The sequence below is a fragment of the Condylura cristata genome, unplaced genomic scaffold (genome assembly GCF_000260355.1).
Source record: "Condylura cristata isolate star-nosed mole 26May11 unplaced genomic scaffold, ConCri1.0 scaffold00028, whole genome shotgun sequence".
NCBI classification, from domain to species: Eukaryota; Metazoa; Chordata; class Mammalia; order Eulipotyphla; family Talpidae; genus Condylura; species Condylura cristata.
In genome coordinates, this window is record NW_004567129.1 from 17,845,634 (window position 1) to 17,862,129 (window position 16,496).

General features: G+C 60.9%; 2 protein-coding genes across 2 annotated transcripts; both read left to right on the forward strand.

Annotated features, from left to right (window-relative positions):
* Window positions 1–501: 501 nt before the first annotated feature.
* Window positions 502–3,680, forward strand: RRAD (Ras-related associated with diabetes). Its single transcript, XM_004690491.2, has 5 exons — window positions 502–643; window positions 866–1,240; window positions 1,789–1,862; window positions 1,993–2,197; window positions 3,052–3,680. Exons 2-5 carry the CDS (start codon window positions 880–882, stop codon window positions 3,327–3,329), a joined length of 918 nt encoding a protein of 305 aa, XP_004690548.1. The 5' UTR covers window positions 502–643; window positions 866–879; the 3' UTR covers window positions 3,330–3,680.
* A 3,499-nt stretch (window positions 3,681–7,179) lies between these two features.
* On the forward strand, window positions 7,180–15,192 carry CDH16 (cadherin 16, KSP-cadherin). Its single transcript, XM_004690232.1, has 17 exons — window positions 7,180–7,224; window positions 7,487–7,570; window positions 7,934–8,089; window positions 8,159–8,297; window positions 8,642–8,800; window positions 9,653–9,849; window positions 10,421–10,543; window positions 10,752–10,902; window positions 11,004–11,231; window positions 11,317–11,393; window positions 11,467–11,655; window positions 11,781–12,022; window positions 12,620–12,753; window positions 13,536–13,766; window positions 13,920–14,027; window positions 14,257–14,373; window positions 15,095–15,192. The coding sequence occupies exons 1-17, from the start codon at window positions 7,180–7,182 to the stop codon at window positions 15,190–15,192; spliced, it is 2,478 nt and encodes an 825-aa protein (XP_004690289.1).
* The last annotated feature ends 1,304 nt before the right edge of the window (window positions 15,193–16,496 follow it).

Here is a 16,496-nt window from a genome sequence, read left to right on the forward strand (position 1 = left end):
TTCAGCTCCTTAGGGCAGGGCAAGGGGTGGAAAAGGCTTGGTGTTGAGGCCAGAAGTTGGAATTCAGGACCCTTAAATTCTTGCTCAGACATGAGCTAGTGGGGAGTGGGAGTCATGGGCAGAGAAGGATGAAGTCTGTCCAGCCTGTACTGGACTGGGCAGCTGGCCAGGGCTCAGAGAGGGAAAGGAGAATTCACTTTTAAAGGGCCACATCTAATTCTGGCGCCCTGGGCTCATCTGGCTTTCCCTACCCATAAAGGCACGTGCCCCTCCACCTCCTATTCCCCTCCCCTCCCCCATCAAGCCCTCCCCCAGACACCCTCAGTCACACATCCCAAGCCCTGGGGGGCGGGGCGGGGTCTGGGTGGTGTGAGGTCCTAGGAGGAGGGTGGGGGATTCCCCTGGCGGGGCGGAGGGAGCAGGGTGGACACGTCAGCCCCCGCAGCGGCGGGGGACCTGGCGGGCGAGCGCGGGGCGAGGGCGGGCGGGGGCGGGCAGAGGCTTAAATAGGCGGCTCTGGAGCCGGGACCCAGTGTGGACTGAGAAGGAGCCGGCTGCGGCATCGTCGCTTGTCTGCGCCAGAGTTTGCCAGTGGCTTGTATCCGAGTCCGGATCCTAGTTGTGACTGTCGGTGTGCCGGTGGGTGAGTGTCCTCGCGCAGCGGGGTGGGGGTGGTCGCGCCGTTCTGGGGTGCGGATGGAGCCGGTAGGGCGGGTCAAGTCCGGGCTGTCGAGGACCTTCAGGGTCGGGAGGGGCGGCGGCAGCTCCCAGTCCCGAGCATCTAGCCTGGCCCGCCACCTGTTGGCCACGCGTGCCCGGGTCGGTCCGCAGCGCCTGAAATGCACCCTCCTGCTTCCCTTCCCAGGCCGCGTGGACGCGATGACTTTGAACGGAGGAGGCAGCGTAGCGGGCGGGAGCCGCGGCGCGGGCCGGGAGCGCGAGCGCCGTCGGGGCAGCACCCCGTGGGGCCCGGCGCCCCAGCTGCACCGCCGCAGCATGCCGGTGGACGAACGCGACCTGCAGGCGGCCCTGGCGCCCGGCGCTCTGGCAGGGGCGGTGGCCGGGACCGCGGCCCAAGCGGACTGGGCTGAGGGCTCCTCGGAATCGCTCAGCTCGAGGGGCAGCGACTCAGACGACAGCGTTTACAAGGTGCTGCTGCTGGGGGCGCCCGGCGTGGGCAAGAGCGCCCTGGCGCGCATCTTCGCGGGTGTGGAGGACGGACCTGAAGCGGAGGCTGCAGGTGAGGGTTAGGGCTAGGGGTTCCGGGGTTGCACTTTCAGAATTATACCTCCAGCTCCCCCTTGCACAGACAGGGAAACTTAAGTGAGAAGCGTCTCCATCCTGTGTTAGAAGAAATGCCCAGAACAGAAGGCCAGGGGCATGCCTGTAGCGTAGGGGTAGCATGTCCCTCCCTGCCAGGGTGGTGGCAACAGAGCTGGAGGGACTTTCTGGGAAAGGTGCCCGAGTGACCAAGATGCCCAGGGGGTCTGAAGGTCACTACTCTAACTCAGACCCTGTTGTCAGAGCCACTCGGGACCCAGGCAACAAGAGGGAGGGACCTTAGGTGTGACCACTGAGGACAGTGCTAGCCTGGGAAGGGGTGCTCAGGGGGGCACACATGCCCCCCACCCTCCCAACTTTCCCTGTCATTTCTGTTGCTACTTAGCCACCAGTGGAGGACAGGTAGGGGTAGGAGCGGGGAAGGAGTTGGTGGGCGTGGCCCAACAGGTGGTGTGGGAGGGGCTTTGGGCACCCAGATGGTAACCTGGCTGCTGGTCTCCTGTCCAGGGCACACATACGATCGCTCCATCGTGGTGGACGGAGAAGAGACCTCACTCATGGTCTATGACATTTGGGAGCAGGTAGGATGCACCTGGAGACGCAGGGCAGTGGGGAAGGGGGCAGCAGAGGGCCTGGGTCTGCGGGAGGGACAGCCTCAGAGGCAGGGCATGAGAACAGCGGGGTTGATGTGTGTTTGTGGGTGTTCCCTAGGACGGGGGCCACTGGCTACCCGGCCACTGCATGGCCATGGGAGATGCCTACGTCATCGTGTACTCTGTGACCGACAAGGGCAGCTTTGAGAAGGCCTCAGAGCTTCGGATCCAGCTGCGCCGGGCAAGGCAGATGGATGATGTGCCCATCATCCTGGTGGGCAACAAGAGTGACCTGGTGCGCTCTCGGGAGGTCTCCTTAGATGGTGAGCAGGGAACGGGCAGAAAGGGGAGGGAGGTCCTGGTAGTGCTTCGGTTCACTCAGGCCAGGCTGAGCTCAAGTCCCTGCGGGTCATCTGTGACTGAAAGTGTTCAGGAAGTAGGGGGTGAGGGACAGGCCTGTGCCTTCCCACCAGACACCCAAAGACCGGAGGTGGGGAAGAGGCCAGACGCACTGGGGGAGAGGAAGCCTCCTGGGAGACCTCAGAGCGCTGCTTGCCGGACCCCTTTGCCCCTGGCCTGACAGCAGAGGGGTGAGGAGAGTGCAGGGAGCCAGGGCAGGCAGTCAAAGCCTGGATTCCAAGCCCAGGCTAGCCCCAGTATAGGCTTGCCCCGGGGAGGGCACTCCTCTTGGTGCCCCTCTCTGGGGCTCAGCATCCTCCTCTGAGGTCTCCTTAGTCCCCCATCAAAGGACCTTAGCAGGACCTGGCCAGTCTCCCCCCCGCCACCCCCCACCCATAGTCCCCTGGTCATTCATCATGATAGAACAGCAAACTGTACAACTCTAAGCTGTCCGACAAGTCCTCATCTCCTGGTGCTGACTGCTGCAGCATTTCCATTTCATTATGAGACCAGATTATTTCAATAACTGCTTTTCCCTTTCGGGGTCTCTGTGAGCCCCTTCAGTGCAGGCAGACTCTGTCTGGTGGGGGACCAGCCATGCCTGGCTCCCTCTGGACAGGCTCTGAGGTCTGTTTCTGAGGAGACCCTGGGCCCGCCCTTCCCTTCCCTACGGACCCCTAAGTGGCAGGTGCCTGGGGGGGCGGGCGGGTCTCACAGGCTCCTCACCCACCCACCCTCCGCGTACTGACCTGTGCCTGCCCGCCCTCCACCCCATCAGAGGGCCGCGCCTGCGCCGTGGTCTTCGACTGCAAGTTCATCGAGACTTCGGCCGCACTGCACCACAACGTCCAGGCGCTGTTCGAGGGCGTAGTGCGCCAGATACGCCTGCGCAGGGACAGCAAAGAAGCCAACGCACGCAGGCAGGCGGGTACCCGGCGGCGAGAGAGCCTCAGCAAGAAGGCCAAGCGTTTCCTGGGCCGCATGGTAGCACGCAACAGCCGCAAGATGGCCTTCCGTGCCAAGTCCAAGTCCTGCCATGACCTCTCGGTGCTCTAGGGCCCTGGCACACCCCTCGCTGTACAGACAGATGGGCAGATTGGTAGGCTGGCCCAGCCAACCGCCCTAGGTGCCTCGGAACTGGCTCAGACTCTGGGTGTCCCACTTCATCGGGGCAGGCAGGTGGTGCTGCCAGGGGGTGGCTCCCAGTGGCCACTGAAGGCTGGGCCCACAGACATGCCTGTGCAGACCCGCGTGAGACCCGAGCAACTGCCCGACCCCAGCCGGACGGGAGGCCCACGCGTGGGGAGAAGACTTGGCCTTGCTTCACCCGTGGGTGTGTGCGCCCTGCAGGGAGGCTGCTCAGTGCTGTGGCTATTTGTTTACATGCAGATTTTTGTAATAAAGATTATTTCCTGATAAGTCAGGGCTCTGTTGGCTCCCCCTGGTATGTGTTTGCCTGAGGGGCAGGAAGTGGGGGAGGTATGACAGGAAGGGCTCCCAAAGTTAAGGGATGGTACTCACTACCCCATTTTAGTGTTGGCTTTGGTTTTGGGTGTAGCCAGCTTGGAGGTGGGGAGCAGGTATGAGATGGGGCCTGGTTGGGACCAAGTAAGGGAGAGGAGACAAACCCCTCCCGGTTATTCAGATTCCTCTCCGGTGCTGGGAGCTGGCGTCGGCCTACTGATAGAGGGTTCAGTCACCTCATACTACATAAGGGAAACTGAGGCCGTCCAAGGGGGCATCCTTTGCCCCAGACCTCATGGTCAGATCAGAACCCTGGCCCTGGCTCCCTGGCTGGCTCTCTGCCCTGCTCCCTCCTGAGGGACTGGAAGTCCACTGAGGTGGGGCGTCTGTCTGAGATGCCCCTGCTGGGGAAGGAGGCACGTGTTTTCTCCTCTGAGGAGGCCCAGGCCAGAGCTTCCCATGCTCAGCTCAGCTCAGTTCAGCTCAGCTCATGTGGTCTCGGTGGAAACAAGTCCCTGGAGCCCACCCTGCCTGAAATGAGAGGCCTTGCTTTTATGTGAGAAAGTGTGATGTTCGCTACCAGCCAGAGGCGTTCCCATCTCCCCATCACCCACACCTGGAGAGGGGCATCCTCCTGGGCACATGTGCCTACATCATTTCAGGAACAAACATCTGCATTGGTCAGTGGCAAGTGGGAAAAGGCTCTTGGCGGAGGCTACATGGGTAGAAGGGGTGGAAGGGGACCTGGTGCATAGGCCTGCCTTTCTCCAGAGCCTGCAGACAGCCTGGGGCAAGACTGGGAATAGTTTCTGAGAAGGTTCCAGGTCGGGGCCCACACATTCCTTCACTGGTGCAGCTTACTTGTTTCACAGACCCCTGGGGTCTCTCACACCTGGTTAGAACACAGATCTCTGTCGCTGGCTGACAGAAGGAGGTTTGGGAGCTGCTCCTCAGCGTGGGGACCCCTCTGGCTAACTCACACGCCCCCAGGGCAATGTTAATGCCCCACACCCATTGCTGCTCCCCATTTCGATGCCCCTACATACTCGAAGGCATGTAGAGGTCATGTTTTCTCAGAGCAGGTGAGGGCCCCGAGGCCTGAAGAAGAAGCCAGACCTACCTGGCTCTGCCCACTGACTGACTGTGTGACCCTGGGAAAGCCATCAGCGTTTCTGCACCCGGTGTGTGACGTGGAGTCTTACCCCCTTCAGAAAAGAGTGAGTGGAAGAGTGAAATATATGCTCGGCACACGTCATTATGCTCCGTGCAGTACAGGCACACAGCAGGAACTTAACAGTAGGAGCCCCTTCAAACAGGGCTGTAGGGCTCTCAGTCGGGGAGTCTGACCCCCAGGCAGATCCTTAGTGTGTGACACGAGTTTGGGGGCAGCTGAGCAATCCCAGTCTAGCTTCCAGCCTGAGAGAAGCTGGCCAGACCTGTGATGGGAAGGACTTAGGGGACTCGACCGGAAGCTCAGAGAACAAGGGGGGACTAGAGACCAGGATCTCAGAGAACAAGGGGGGACTAGAGACCAGGATCCCTGGTCCTGCCCACCTTCCCCCTCATCCCAGATTGCTAGGCCCTAAGAAGCTTCTCTCTGCTCCATAGGCTGCCTCACTGGGGGAGGGGCCCCAGGTCAGCCTCACTAGTCCCTCAAGGTCACCTGAGCTTTTCCTTTGGGGCCTGAGATGCAGGACTTAGTTGTAGTAGTTCAGGCGCTGCGGGACTCCTCACTGGCCACTGTCCCCCTCCCCACTGGCCTGCTGCTGGGGGGTCTGGAGTCCCCCAGCACCCAGTTTAGAGTGCACACTGCTCTTGTATCCTTCACTTGCAACTCCGTCTCCTTGTTTCAGTTCCACTGCCAGTCAGAGCTGCCGGGTAAGTGCCAGGACACCGCTGGGTCCCTGAGTCCTGCCCTGGCCGCCCAGTCTGCTGGAAAAGGCAGGCAGTGACATTCTGGTATCTTCTCTGTGTTGGCAAAGGGAGCACATGGCCCGGGACGGGGGTGGAGGGGTAAAATAATTCCCAGAGAACCCCTAACCAGGCTGGAACCCCAGGGAAACTTTCCTGGAGGGGGGATTTGAGCCCAGGACTGCAGTCTGGGCAGAAGCTCACCAGGCAGGTGAAGGACAGGGAGTGGAATTCCAGGCAGGAGCAGCAGAGTGGGCCAAGCTGAAGCTCTGACGCTGACTGCTGGGTACAAGCGGGATGGAATCTGGAGTCGCAGGAGAAGAAGTACCATGCCCAGAGGGGCCAAGGAAAACCCACTGGGCTGTGGAGGGGGGGGAGACGTGCCAGCTCTGTGCCCGCAGCTCCCGGGGCTGGCAGTCACGGATGCTGAGCCTGCTTCCCAAAGTCAATGAGTAACTTGGGGGGCTGGGCGGGGCCAGCCCTGCTGAGGTGGGCCCAGTGGTGTTTTCCACTCCTGAGCAAGTTTCCGCCCTGCCCTCCTTTCTGGCCTGGCCTGGCCAGCACTCCCTGGAGAAGGAGCGCTGTCGCCCAGTGGCTGGACCGAGGGAGCCAGCCTTAGGCACCAGAGGGTGAGTGGGACAGAGGGTGGGCAGAGCTGGGGTTGGCGGGAGTTGGGGAGCGAGAAATACCGCCCCGTCTTCCGTGGTCCAGGGAAGAGTTTGGAGAGTCGTCTTGGGCTGGTTGGTTGTCCATTACTCTGTGATCACTGTTGCCAAGTGTGGCAAATGCCACCAAGGGGAGGGCAGGTCCCTCCCCAGGGGACTCTGTCTGAAGACACAGAGCAGCGGGAGGCGGCCCTGTCCTGGGCCTGAACCAGAAGCCTGTTTGTGGAAGCACAGACTCCTGCAGTGGAGTCTTCCGTGACCTTGGTCACGCCCTGCCCTTCAGGCCTTTCCACAGCTGCAGGCAGGGCCCTCAGAGTTACTAAAGTCTTTACAACTTCAAACTTTTGGGATTTGGGGAGCTGCTGGGAAATGACCACATTGGGATCTGTGAGCTGGGGAGGCGGCAAATAAAAGGGTGGTCATGAAACTCCCATGGAGGCGACAACCCAGAGGCAGAGTGGCTGGGCCTGCACCAGAGGCTGAGAAGCTGGACATGACCCCACAGGGGATGGGGAGCCCTTGCAAGGGGTGCAAGAAGAGGCCAGTCTGGCTGTGTCCTGGCTGAGGCAGGACACAGGGTCGGGACAGTGTCCAGGCAGGTGAGGAGGGCAGTGCTGAGTTTGCCAGGACAGCACAGGAAGCAAGAGGCAGAGGGAAGCCTGGCTTCCTGCCCACAGGGGCCGGTAGCAGGGGTCCTAAAGAAAGGGGGACATTGTACCCCAGGGACTAGGGGAAGCCCTGGCCTGCGTTTGAATGGGGTTTCGGAGGGGGAGCGCATTCTAGGGAAAGAGGGGCACGGGAGGGGCCTCCCGCCCCCCAGTCTAAGCCAGATCTTTACTACCCTGCTCCCTAGGCCCGTCCTGACCATGGCCCCAGCCTGGTGGTGGCTGCTCTGCCTGTCCATCCCCCAGGTGAGCTGGGCCTGTTCCTCCTTTCCAGACTCCGGCTTTAGGGTTAGCTCTCTTGTCCCTGCCTGACCTGGGCCGTGCTGGTTGCAGTTGAAGGGGGACCAGGTGAACGTTGGCTACAGGCCTGTGTGGGGTCCCACACAGAGGGTGGATGGGTGAAAGGAGGCCAGGCCCAGGGAAGGGCAGCAACCCCTTCCCTGTCAGGTGCCCAGTGCCCAACAGCAGGAAGACGGAGCCTGGTGATGAGGCAAGAATCCTCCCACAGGCTCACCTCCAGGCCCAGACCCCAGAGCTGTATGTGGAAGTTCCGGAGAACTACGGGGGGAGTTTCCCTTTGTACCTGGCCAAGGTGAACCCTCCCCTCCCCCTCTCCCTGAATTCTCCTGGCCCCTGCACTCTTTTCTCTTTCTTACCCTGGCTTCTTTTTAACCCTGCTCTCCAGAGAGGATGTGGTATAGGGTGAAAGACTAATGAGATTTCAATCTCAGGCAAGTAGAGTTTTAAATTAAAGAATGAAATATTGGTGGTGGAATGTCAAGCTTCAGAAAGAAACATGGGGAGTACAGGGGAAGGATCTCTGCCTTTGAATCTCAGTCCTGCCACTGGCTGTGTGACCCCAGGCGAGTTCTAGCCCTCCCCTGGGGTCAGGAGCCACTGGATAGAGGCCCCCAGGCCTGGACACTCTGCCTTTATCTCTGTTCTGGCCCACCAGCTGCCATTGCCCCATGAGAAGGCCGAGGCCCAGATTGTGCTGTCAGTAAATGCAGACGTGGCCGCTGAGGGTCCCTTTGCCGTGGATACAGAGTCTGGCTTCCTGCTGGCGACCAGGGCCCTGGACCGAGAAGAACAAGCGGAATACCAGCTACAGGTAGGGCAGGGCCAGGGGCAGGCCTGAGAGGCCAAGGTAGGGCCAGGCGCTGACTCTCCTCCCTGCCAGGTCACCCTGGAGGCCGAGGACGGCCACGTTTTGTGGGGCCCGCAGCCGGTGCGTGTGCACGTGAAGGATGAGAACGACCAGGTGCCTCAATTCTCCCAGGCTCTCTACAGAGTTCAGCTGAGCCAGGGCACAAGGCCTGGTGAGTGCCCAGGGCATCCAGCTCACAGCCCGGTCAGGTGGGCACTTACGGGAGACCAGAGACTAAAGAGAGGGCCAGAGAGGCGGCCGAGGGACAGGGCAGCTGGAGTCCATCCTGCAGGCTCCCATTTCTGTTCCATCCTGCCCCGACCACTGAAGGTCCTTGGGCAAGTCCCATCCACTCTTGACCTCAGTTTGCCCATCAGTGAAGTGAGATGAGAAGCCCCTGTTCATGCCAGGGGGCTGACATGATGTTGGGTAGGGAAGGGCTGGAGAGGTAGGGGTGCATGAAAGACTCGCCTATCACCTGCCACCCCTTTTGTTTGTCCTGTCTATGCCCTCTAGGTATCCCTTTCCTCTTCCTTGAGGCCTCGGATGGGGATGAACCAGGCACAGCCAACTCAGATCTCCGATTCCACCTCGTGCACCAGGCCCCAGCCCAGCCTTCTGCTGACATGTTCCAGCTGGAGCCTCGGCTGGGAGCTCTGGCCCTCAGCCCCCAGGGTGAGCCTGGGCTGGGAGGCAGGAAGGGGGGATCAGTGGGAGACAGCAAGAGAAGGATGGGCGGAAGCTTGAGAGATACAAGAAAAGGGAAGAACATTCTAGAGAGGGAGGCTTGCTAGGCAAAGGCCAAGCTTGAGCCATGCAGGCAGAACCAAGCGCTGACCTTTCAGACAGTGTGACTGGGGTTCTTCCCCTCTGACTCTGGAGGCTTGTGGGGGGGCAAAGAGGGAGGAGGAAGGGGCTGGCACAGAGTAAGAGAGTCCTGAGGGGTTGTAACCCAAAACTGTGCTGGGAGACCGTGCACCTGATGACAAGAGAGACTTGGAGCTGGGAGTTCAGACCAGAGACAGGATCTGGGGATGGAAAGAAAAAGTCAACCACACTCCCAGCCAGCCAGCTGCCCGTTCACCAACCAGCCACACAGCAACATGTGCGGTCCACACCCTGTCACGGCCCCCCCACCCTCACCCACCCCCCCCCCCCCCACCACCCCCCCAACCTACAAACCCCCCACACCCACACACCCAACCACCCACCCACCCACAGCCCCTCCCCAAGCCCACGCCCATCCACCTGGTGAACCACCCATTTCTTGAATGAGTCCTCCACTCTTCTACTTTCCCCATGCCGGGTACACCCCTCCAGCCCACCGATCAATCATTCCTTATGAGGATATAAAAGTGGCTTTGCAAACTATCAAGTCCTTGTGGCATGGTGCTGAACGTCCCCCTCATTTCCTCACCAAGAGAGCACCCCACACACCTGCCCTAGGCTTGCTCTTGTGCGGTAGCTCTCTGCGAAGGATGCCCTGGCTCCTTGCTCCCAGCCCACCTCTCAACCTGCCCCTTCTAGGGAGCACCGGCCTACACCAAGCCCCGGGGGGGCCCTACCAGCTGCTGGTACAGGTCAAGGACATGGGAGACCAAGTCTCGGGCTACCAGGCCACAGCCATAATAGACGTCTCAGTAGTAGAGAGCACCTGGGTGCCCCTGGATCCTGTCCGCTTGGCAGAGAATCTGAAAGTCCTGTACCCACACAGCATGACCCAGGTGGGCGAGTGGCTGTCAGTGACTGAAGGGGCCCCATGACTGGTATGGTGGCCCTGAGGGTATAACAATCGGCTGGGGGGTTGGGGGTGGGGACCCTGCTTCTGCCCTGCTGTGCCCCTCCTGCCACTGCCCCCAGAAGTTCCCATGATGGAGCCATTCCAGCCCCAGGCCCAGGCCCACGCCCTCCCCTGCTCCCTGGCGGGTGTGGCTCTGTGCTCTGACTTTCCTGGTTAGCCCAAGTTGTCCTGGGGAGAACAGCTGCCACCTCCTTACTGCCACGGGGATTGTCACCCAGGCCAGGAATGTCTCAGGCCTCCTTGAGGAACGCCCTGAGGTCAGGCCCAGCCAGGGAGGGCTGGGGTCAGCACTGTCGGCTGGGTCCTGTCTTGGACCAGGGCAAGGCCACTGTGGAGTTGCTGAAACAATGTCCCAAACTAAAGGACCCTGCCTGGAGTTCAGGGAAGCAGCAACTTGCCTGGAGTCACACTGTGGTCAGGGCCCAGCTCCCCACCCACGAACAGCTGACATGAACTCCGTTCTGGGGTGTCCTGATTTTGTGTCCTCCTCCCAGGTACACTGGAGTGGGGGGAATGTACACTATCAGCTGGAGAGCCAGCCCCCTGGACCCTTTGATGTGGATGCAGAGGGGAAACTCTACGTGACGGGGGAGCTGGACCGAGAAGCCCAGGCTGAGGTGCGGGAAGGGGGTGCTGTGCGAGCTAACTCAGGGGTGCTTGGGCACTGTCTTGTTGCCTTCTGGGATGTTATATATATCCCCCCTGATGCTGAGGCAGTGGAAGAGATCCCAGGAGAACCAGAGTTGGCTACCAGAAAGGAAGCCAGGCCCAGCCCTGGCGGGGGCCGTCCTTACCTTCACCTGAAGCCCCGCCTGCCTACTACAGTACCTGCTCCAGGTGCGGGCTCAGAACAGCCGTGGCGAGGACTACACAGACCCTCTGGAGCTGCATGTGGTGGTGATGGATGAGAACGACAACGCACCCGTCTGCCCCCCCTCCGGCCCCCCAGTCGGCATCCCTGAGCTCAGTCCCCCAGGTGGGCTGTGGGCTTTGTCGGGCGTGGGGGTGACACACAGTATGGGGGAGGAGAGGGCGAACCAGGACATCAGGTCCCAGCGGGTGGATGCTGTCTCGCAGGCACCGAAGTGACCAGTCTGTTGGCCACGGATGCAGATGCCCCTGGCTCCCTCAATTCTCACATTGTGTATCGGTTGCTGAGCCCCGAGCCTGAGGAGGGGGCGAAGGAGCAAGCCCTCGAGCTGGACCCTACCTCTGGCAGTGTCACCCTGGGGGCCGCCCCCCTCCAAGCCGGCCAGGATTTCCTGCTTCAGGTGCTGGCCGCTGACCTAGGAGGAGCAGAGGGTGGTAAGTGCCCTGCCGGTGGTGGTCGGGGCCCTCTGTCCCTCTGTTGCTGTCCTGGACCCCCCCATTATGCCCTCTCCTACCTCAGGCCTCAGCAGCACCTGTGTGGTTACTGTCACCATCCTGGACGTCAATGACCATGCCCCCGAGTTTACCACGTCCCAGGTAAGCAGGAACAGGGGAGGGAGCCTCGGAAAGACACTGCTTTGGGGTTCACGGCCCCTCTCCATCTCGCCAGGTTGGGCCCATAACCCTCCCTGAGGATGCAGAGCCTGGGACTCTGGTAGCCACACTCAAGGCCACTGATGCTGACCTTGAACCTGCTTTTCGCCTCATGGACTTTGCCATTGGGGCAGGGAATGAAGAGGGCATCTTTGGCCTGGACTGGAAGCCAGATTCCAACCAGGTCCAACTGCGACTCCTCAAGGTGAGGAGGGGTGGGGGAGGGGAGGGCTGACCATCACTCACACGCACACACACACACACACACACACACGCCTACACTCGTGTACCACCCTGCCCCCACAGTGACCCAGGCCCCACTGGTTCCAGACACTCAGCTACGAGGCAGCTCCAAGTTACAAGGTGGTGGTGGTGGTACTGAGCGCAGCAGAACCAGCCGGGCCAGGCCCCGGGCCTGGCGCCACGGCCACAGTGACTGTTCTGGTGGAGAGGGTGGTCCCTGGCCCCAAGCTGGACCAACAGAGCTATAAAGCCAGCGTCCCTGTCAGCACCCCAGCCGGCTCCCTCCTGCTGACCATCCAGCCCTCTGGCCCCGTGAGCAATTCTCTCAGGTGAGCCAGAAACCCAGCTGACCTGGGCTGGGTCTCCCCTGCTCACCAGGGATACCCCAGAGACTCAGAGGGGGCTGGGGTGGTCCTCAAACTGGGGCTTATGCCGAGGTTGTGACTCCTGGGAGGGCGGGATCAGGGCTGGGTGAGGAAAGGGAGATTGCCCCCCCCAAGCAGGGTGAGGAAAGGGAGATTGCCCCCCCCAAGCCCCCCACAGTGAGAGAGAGTTCAAGCGATGACTCCCGGCTGTCCTGGCCCCAGGCTCTCTCCCAACCCTCACCCAGGGTGCAGCAATGACAGGCAGTTTCCAGGCTCAGGCCCTGTGCCGCTCTTTTGTGGGGATGATGTGGAAGAAGCGGGCTTGTGTGGGGCGCCCCAGGCGCTCACAGTCTGCCCTCTGCTCAGTGTCCCTGGTTCAAGCTCCGCCCCAACAAGTCCCTGAAGCCAGAGAGGCTAGACACCCCCCCTCTGCCCCCGCACCCCCAGGCACTCCCCAGTCATAGAGAGGATGCGGAACTTGCATTCACATGCCCTGGGCATGTCTAGGCAACAGCCTATATGTGAACCCCGTGCCCCCCCCCCATTTTCTTTGGGCCGAAGGTTCTCCCTGGTCAATGACTCAAAGGGCTGGCTCTACATCGAGGAGGTCTCGGGGAAGGTGCACACGGCCCGGCCCCTGCAGGGCGCCCAGCCCGGGGACAGGTACACAGTGCTTGTGGAGGCCCGGAAAGAAGGTATGGCCAGGCTGTGTGGGCCCCGGGGAGGGCCAGCGAGCCTCAGAAGACCAAGGGCGGGACTGGGCTTCCTCCCTGAGGCCCCTGCTGGTGTCCACTCAGCCCCAGGCAGAAGGGAGGGACGAGGGCTGGATTTGGGGTCTCTCTGTGAGAATGGCTGGACCCTCAGGTGAGCAGGCCTGGCCACTACCTGTCCTCTCAAACCCCTCTCGTAGGCTAACACTTGCAGCCCCACCCCGCCCCTGAGTCCTGAGCCCTCTCAGGGTATTGGCTTAGCTAAGCACAGGCAGGAGTAGATGGGGTGGGCAGGAGGAAGGAGGGCTGCGGGCCTGCCAGGAGGTAACCTGAGTGGGCAGCAAGGCAGGTGCAGAGGACTCTGCCTGCCTTGCCGACAGCACCAAGGGTCGGCCTGGCCCAGGCCTGCCAGGGAGGCTGGTCTCAGCTCCAAGCGGTGCTGTCCCGTGGTGCAGGGCATTTCAGGGCATACAGTCAGGCTATTTCCACATCGGGCCCCTGGCTGCCCCGGCTGTCTGCAGGCAGCAACGATGGGGGTGGTGGGGGTGGGGCTGCGAGGACAGGTTGGCATCTAGAAAGGCGGGGGCCACTGTTTAGATGGCCAAAGGGGCAAAATGCATTGTGGGGGAACACCGTTCACAAAGAGGATGGGATGGAAGAACAGGGCTCAGCAGGATGAGGCGGATGTCCGTTGGGTAAGGGACCAGCCCTGGGGTGTGCCTGGCCCTCACAAGGGCCTGGACCAGCTCACCCCACCTACTCTGCAGATGAGCCGACCCTGAGCACCTCTGCGACCCTTGTGATCCACTTCGTGAAGGCCCCTTCTGCCTCCACCCTTGTGCCCACGCAACACCTCTGCACACCCCGCCAGGACCACGGCGTGGTCGTCAGCGGGCCCAGCAAAGACCCCGACCCGGCTCACGGGCACGGTCCCTACAGCTTCTCCCTTGGTCCCAACCCCACGGTGCAGCGGGACTGGCGCCTCTGGGCTCTCAATGGTGTGTCGGAAGTGGGGGAGGCTGTGGCCAAGGGGGGGGTGGCTTCTACCTATCTGATGCCTTTGCACAGTGGGCTGGTCCTGGGCCTATGGGAAGCAGGCCCCAGAGGACTGTCTGGCCTAGTGACTCCGGTTATTTTGATGGTCCCAACAGGTTCCCATGCCTACCTCACCCTGGCCCTGCACTGGGTGGAGCCACGTGAACATATAATCCCTGTGGTCGTCAGCCACGGTGCCCAGATGTGGCAGCTCCAGGTCCGAGGTGAGAGCAGGGCTCAAGAGCTGCAGAGCTCGTGGCCTGCAATACCTGAGGGAGGCGCTGGGCACGCGTGACTGCGGGCTCACGGGCAGCATACGCCAGTGCACACCTGCACATTGCGGCCAGACACAGACCCGAGGGACATGCACGTGCAGAGAAACACCCATACCCACCAGCCGGCTGGACTGGGCTCCCAGAAGCCCTCACCTTCTTCCCCTGCCCCTCCCCCCAGTCAGTGTGTGTCGCTGCAACGTGGATGGACAGTGCATGCGCAAGGTGGGCCGTATGAAGGGCATGCCCACGAAGCTGGCGGCAGTGGGCACCCTCGTGGGCACCCTGGTAGTGATAGGTAATAGAGGCTGGGCTCCTGGATGGAGGGGGGGGAGGCTTGGTCCCACGGCATCTGGATAAAGAGTACCCCTGTCCCCAGGACTGAAGAAGGAGCCCCCTCCCCAAATGTCTTAGTCATTCTGCTCTGCCTCCGGCTATAACCATCCTCACCCTTGTCACTGGTGATAGCAATCACTGTTACGTTATCACACTGACTGTGAGTAGGCCCGTGCCCTGCAGAGGGTAACAGCATGAATCTTCTCTGTAAGCCTGAGAGGTAGATCCTGACATCTCCCCATTTTCCAGATGATATCACTGAGGCTCAGACAAGTTAAGCGAATTGTGCGGGATCATTCCAGCCTAATTCCTTCCTTATTTCTTTAGTCTCTTAGTCCCCACTCCCCTTTTCTGTGCTCCTTCTAGCACAAAGCTACAACATACCTTTCTGCAAGGTGCATAGGAACAACTCTCTTGCTCTCAGCTCAGCCCCTCTCCCCCTACTCCACACCATCAAACTGTTCTGCAGACAAAGGGACTTTGGGGTTTGGGATGTTCTGGGACAGCCTCATGGGGGCAGGGGTCTGGGGAGGGTTGGGCAGCTCAAACAGGCTTCTTCAGGCCTGAGGACCACAGAGTCACACCAGCCCAGTCTTCGGGGTGCTGTCTAGAAAAATTTACTGAGGCTGGAGAAGCCCCACGGCCCCCTCTGAGGGCTGAACCATCTGTCTCGGGTCCCTTAGGCTTCTTGCTCATCCTCATCTTCACGCACTTGAGTCTGGCGAGGAAGAAGGACCTAGATCAGCCAATGGACAGCATGCCCCTAAAGGCAGGGGCTTGATTGGTCCAGGCAGCCAGAGCTGGGGGCATGACCTCCACCTGAAGCCATTGAGAGAAGGCGCAGCTCTCCAGATCCCAGGGGTCAGGAACAGAGCAGAAGCCCCTCCGCCTGTCCTGGCATGGAGCAACATTGCCGGACAGGTCTGCGTAGCCTGAACGCTCACTTCAAGGGTGCCTGAGGACGTTCCTTGAATGCAGCATGTCTGTCCAATAATAAAGGCCCGAGAGCCAGGAGGGCTGCTGTGCCGGTGTCCGAGAGTCCACGTGGGCGGGTGTCATCTGCGTCCTTCCTCCCTTCCCCATCTCTTGCTGCAACTGGAAGCGTCAGGGCTGGGGGTTGAGGGAGAAGCCTGGGCCCCTGTGGGAAAAAGACGGGAGCATCATACTGGCTCTAGGTGCGAGCATGAGGCTCCAGCAAGGTGGGTCATCCCTCAGACAGTCAGAGACCCAGCTGGGTTGAGCTTCCAGGGGACATTGAGGGGCGTCCTGGAGCTGCCATTATGTGCCCTCCTGGACATATCCGACCTGGGAGCACACCTGCTAGGGCTCTCTCTGTCCTGTGTTTGTGCGCACACACCCTCCCGTCCCTGTGTGTGTCACCAGCACCCGGCCCAGGCAGAGCTGCCAGGGAGGGTCTGCACTGAAATTGTGAGGGTGTCATGGGCTGGAGCAGGAAAGGTGATGCATCCTCCTGCCCTGGTGTAGACCCTTTGGGTGCTGTGGAGAGACTGGTGAGAGCATGAGGACCTGCAGAAAGTCAGAGAAGAGGGGATCACTCAGATGACCACCTTTGGGTGGGATAGGGATCCCTGAAGCTCACCCTGGAATTGCCAGTACCCAGGTGAACACTTTCACCTGGCCTAAAGATTAAGCTGTGGCCCTGATGCCTGGCTGAGCCCCAACTATACTTCCAGACTCCCTCCAATTCTTGATCCTTGACTCTCCCAGATACATGCTGATTCCCCCACACCCTCATCCCCTTGGCCTCTGGGGAGCCAGGGGGCACTTGTTGTCCCAAGCACCCCGAACTGGTGATGGTAAATCACGGGGAAGGAAGAAAAATAACCTCAGTGGGGCCCAGGCCCTATTTTTAGGAGATAATCTCTCCACTCCTGGCAGGTTCTGTGGGATGGGGGCCAAACCTAGCCAAGAGAGACAGGACCGGCTTCCTGGCTGACTGGGGGAGTCTGGGAAACTCAGCCCGGTTTCTCAACTGAGCATTGGACTCTGGGTTGGCCCAAGACATCCTGGGCCAGACTCTCCCCCTCTCCTTCCCCCTCCCCCCTCCACTCTCCTCCCCTCCCC

Bases quoted from the DNA above. Each gene is read 5' to 3' on its own strand.
- RRAD (XM_004690491.2), top strand. From the start codon at position 880: ATGACTTTGAACGGAGGAGGCAGCGTAGCGGGCGGGAGCCGCGGCGCG. The intron at 1,241-1,788 runs GTGAGGGTTAGG...TCTCCTGTCCAG, and splicing joins ACCTGAAGCGGAGGCTGCAG to GGCACACATACGATCGCTCC. The intron at 1,863-1,992 runs GTAGGATGCACC...GGTGTTCCCTAG, and splicing joins TCTATGACATTTGGGAGCAG to GACGGGGGCCACTGGCTACC.
- CDH16 (XM_004690232.1), top strand. From the start codon at position 7,180: ATGGCCCCAGCCTGGTGGTGGCTGCTCTGCCTGTCCATCCCCCAG. The intron at 8,090-8,158 runs GTAGGGCAGGGC...CCTCCCTGCCAG, and splicing joins AAGCGGAATACCAGCTACAG to GTCACCCTGGAGGCCGAGGA. The intron at 8,801-9,652 runs GTGAGCCTGGGC...TGCCCCTTCTAG, and splicing joins TCTGGCCCTCAGCCCCCAGG to GGAGCACCGGCCTACACCAA.